The 4,333-nt window shown below is 40.2% G+C and overlaps 1 protein-coding gene across 1 annotated transcript in view; it reads right to left on the bottom strand.

The window, feature by feature from the left end:
• Positions 1-4,333, bottom strand: part of LOC118419630 — an 18,154-nt gene that overhangs the window by 13,339 nt on the left and 482 nt on the right. Inside the window, exon 2 of the mRNA XM_035826106.1 lies at positions 104-178. Within this exon, the coding sequence (XP_035681999.1) occupies positions 104-178 (75 nt within the window). The remainder of the gene's footprint in view (positions 1-103; positions 179-4,333) is intronic.

Here is a 4,333-nt window from a genome sequence, read left to right as displayed (position 1 = left end):
TAGTGCATGGATCCATACATACATACATACATACATACATAGATGAATGATTAGATATATATAGATACTTTCCTGAGACCATTGGCGTGTACATTGTACTTACAGCTTTCCGTCTGGCGGCGGCGGTCTGTTTGTTCATATTACTGGCCAGGAACGCCGTGCAGTACAGCAGCTGGCCCTGCAACCAAACAGAATTCATCTTCAGGAAATAATAGAATACGTACACAGCAAAATGCTCAAAAGTTCCTCCTTAAAGCCATGGGGTTCTGAAGTCATTTGGTGAGGGTGGTTATCCTAGTCTACCGAGAGCACGCCTGGAGGATGAAAGATAGCCTTTTCGGTAACAACAACGACGTATGAACGACTAGATCCTATTCTTCGAGCAGCGGTTTCGTTCTAGGGCACGAAGTCGAGGTGGCCACATACTTTTTTTTCATTTCAATGATTTGTTTATCATTTTTCATTTTTGACATTTGTAATCAAAAGGTTGCAGACCCCCCCCCCCCTTCCAAACAATATTATGAAACGCTTTGAAAATAGTATAGAGTGGTCAGCTATATGGCAACAACCGTTCGGAAAGGCAACGACCGTTTGAAATGGCGACGACCGTTCAGAACGGCGACGACAATGTGAAACACGGACAACCACCGCGGTGCTGTTGTGGTGTGAGTGTCTGCTGTATACTTCAATACTGACAACCTTCACTGATAACAAGTGGAGACAGGATTCGGTCTGTCGGTCATACTTCAAAACACGGAAAACATTTGACGATCACTTATCAGGGCCTGATCACTTAGCCACACGACAGCGAACTGAAGGTATTCCAGGGGTAGGTGTATATGTGTCCTATACAGGGGAAATATTGTCTTCAGCCAGATCCTTGTCGGCAGTTGGTTCTGTCACAACCTGCTTGAAAATTCTTTAACATCAAAATTGCACTACCGCCTACGACGATTGCCACCACCCCATGTCTATCCACCTAGGTCAATACAATTTATAACGCTATGCCAAAAAGAAACTACCATTCCTAATTGATTTTTGACAAACGTAATGTCACAAAGTAGAATAGAAATACTCAATCCGGTGTATGTAATACTTCCCTTTATTACATACAATAGATTCCACTCGACTACTATTGTAGTAACTGAAATTGTTGTAATATAACGTCTATGTGGAGTACTAGAGTAACATTTGTTATCTATACATTGCCATACATTGTCTCTGCGATTATTGCGCAATAAATGATCAGCATACGTGTCCGCACGGTCAGAAGCATGGTCGTGAAAGTCACCTCGATCTCGTTTGAAGAGCCACTCTTCCACTGGTCGTGACAGAGAACACAGAAAATATGTACAGCATCTACAGGTTCATTGCACATAGCAATTATCTCAGCTCTTTTCGATAAGCACAATGATCCGTGGACCATGACGTAGCGTCCTGCGGTCCTTCGACCCTTTCCAGTGACATGCATGTCGGGTGAGCGACTACAGCCGCGAATCGAACTCACTTCTTCTTGGTACAGAGGCGGGGGCCAAACTGCTTATGTTGTTTTGTGGGAAACTAAGTTAGGCCACACTGACTTAATTTTATAATTCATAATTCAATCTTATAAAGGATTTTATGGATGGTATCCGCGCGCGCATTGATTTTAACCTGTTCTAATAAACTATGACCACATGTTACACAATAGCATCCATGGTCAATCAGAATTTCAGGCTTGCCAGAGGATTTGCTCTGCGGGGTAAAGGGGTACATGGGGTATACATCAGTGAGATGAGTCGGGCCCGGCGCCCATCTCAGTTTCATAGCCCTGGGGCCACAGATAGAATGGCAATATAAATATAAAAGAAATGGTGACGATTATCTCTTACAGTCTTACTGGAGTTGAGTATAAGACAAACCAAGCCTGGGAAAGAAAATTGTCTGGATGTTTATTTAGTTCTGTTGTTTAGCAGCATTTTTGCTGGATTTTTCTCTTTTTTTTCGCCGGCGCGCATTAGTGTTGGGGTTCCAAGAGGATGTCATCCATAAAATTAAGTCGGTGTGGCCCTAAGCTAAAACGGTTCGTCAATAATAGGCCAAGGTCTCCATCCAGGATTCGGCACCGAAACGTTCCATATCTAATCTATCAATACTGTAATTGCTTGAGTTGGCTTAAGGGTGAGATACCTTCACAGCTGAGATGATCTTTTCAACAGATAAACACAAAAAACATTCACCGATATGACCTAGATACAGACAAGGCTGCCCGGAAGCAACGTTTAAAATCAAAAGACGCGTTGTCCACTAGTTATATATAGCAGAACGAACCCATCGAATAGTCACTCATCTATACGGCAGAAATTATCCTCCGCATTTTTATATACATTTGTGTGAATGAATAATACATTCTGTTGGCTTTCAACAAAGTTTTGCGTATGTAGGGGGGGGGGGATAAACTGTATAACTTCACCTCCCCTTTTGGCGGGACCTACATGTAGAGATACTACAGCCTGTATTACAAGCGTCACGTTGTGGCCACGTGCAGACCTAACATCCAAGCAGATACAAGGATTTTGTTTAACTTTTTGCAGTAAGGATTTGTTGATTTGATGGATAATCAGCGTGCGCATTAATTTTCGTCATTTTTATAACAAACGTGTTCAGTAAATAGTACAAAGCATATATGTGCCGTAGATTTTGAAATAAACATTGGAAAATGTGTTCTAATGTCATAGAATGGTGACGTTGATTCAAAGGTCAAAGACGACGATGTGAAAGACAAAAATGAAGAATCTATTGTCCGGTTTTTCATACTCTGTGTTCGTTCAAACATCCTGAACACTTGGACTTCATGATTAAGACACTTTATTTGGCCGAACTTTTTACGCCAACTCTAGATCTCAGCATTGCAACAGTTTCCATGACGGTAAAGAAAAAGATAAGAGTCACAGAAACAATGGGTGATTTGTGAAACCCCATGGGAAAACTGCCAGCTGACAGTTTCATTGTGATGCACTAGAGAACAACATCGCTAACATTAACTAATAAAGGTACAATTTGAAAACAGTCTTTTCTCTAATAAAGTATACTTTGAAGGAAGAATATGCACTTTTACAAGCTTCGCTAAATGCAAGTTATAAACTGTCTTTGAAACATTGGCATATTTAGCACGTTTGAACTAATAATGGTGTAACAAAACTTGCCCAGCATTCGCAATGTAGAAATAATGGAATAGAAGTCGGCTCCGTACATTGGTTCCGTGTGTGTACTACTATTACTTCATATACAACAATGTTTTAAACTACGAGCATATTTTTTTTCCTATCACAGTCACCCATATCAAAAACTAGTCATGTTGGAAAGGGTGGTAATTTAAGGTTGCTCATCCATTTACAGGTATTCCCTTGTGGCAGTACAGAGAAGTACACCCTAACTAAGCACAAAACAAAACGTCAGGATAGAAGAAAATTACTGTGTAGTTCTATTCCTACTTACTTTTGTTTAGTGTCCTGCAATTTTTGTTGTTATCTACATTTCTTCTGTCGTAGTTTATCTTTGCGTTTCAACATTTTTTCATGTTTATGTTTTCGTTGTCGAGCTAGTTCCGTTGTTTATGTTTATGTTTATGTTTATTTATACGTCGTACTTGTCATGTTGCTTTGGTTTGTTTACATTTCACACTAGTAATTATGTTTCAGTGTACATTTGTTTACATTGTTGAGCTACTTCTGTTTATGTTTATGTTTGTTTACAAGTCATGCTAGTCTTGTTTTGTTTTTATTTTGTTTTCATATCATGCTAGTTTTGTTTATGCTTGTTTGTCTGTTTGTTTGTTTACATTGTCGAGCTAGATCTGTCACTTATACTAAGGTTGTTTATATGTCTTGATACGCTTGGAGGAATTTGCCCGGCCTTGTTTACCAGCGCGGTCAGTCAACCTCACAAGTCACTTGGGGATTGTTGTTATGAAACCTACTGGCCTAACTACTTTTACTCAGGAGTTAGAGTCCCCAAGAAAAGAAACTCTCTCACACAAACACACCTGTTCGTGGAAAGCAGAGCAGTGTGAACAACTTTAAGTACCTTTATTGATAAGTAAATCCCGGCAGTGGTCGGTCAAACCCCACCCCTAGGTGCTACCCATAGTTGTGTTGAAACGGTATCCCTGTAGTTATGTACAATTACAAACTGGGGCGTTCTTAAAACAATGGATTTTACAGCACGGTGCTTAGGAGTACCCTACAAACCTACCGGAAAAAAAAAAAACAATTAGGTCTTGGTCTATTCAAACTTATTCAAATGAAGGGAATTTGGGGCAACTAATGAGGTGGAAAATCGGGGGCCAAGGTTA

The sequence above is a fragment of the Branchiostoma floridae genome, chromosome 7 (assembly GCF_000003815.2).
Source record: "Branchiostoma floridae strain S238N-H82 chromosome 7, Bfl_VNyyK, whole genome shotgun sequence".
NCBI lineage: Eukaryota > Metazoa > Chordata > Leptocardii > Amphioxiformes > Branchiostomatidae > Branchiostoma > Branchiostoma floridae.
Note: the sequence above shows the minus strand (reverse complement) of the source record. Positions and strands in the feature narration are given on the sequence as shown.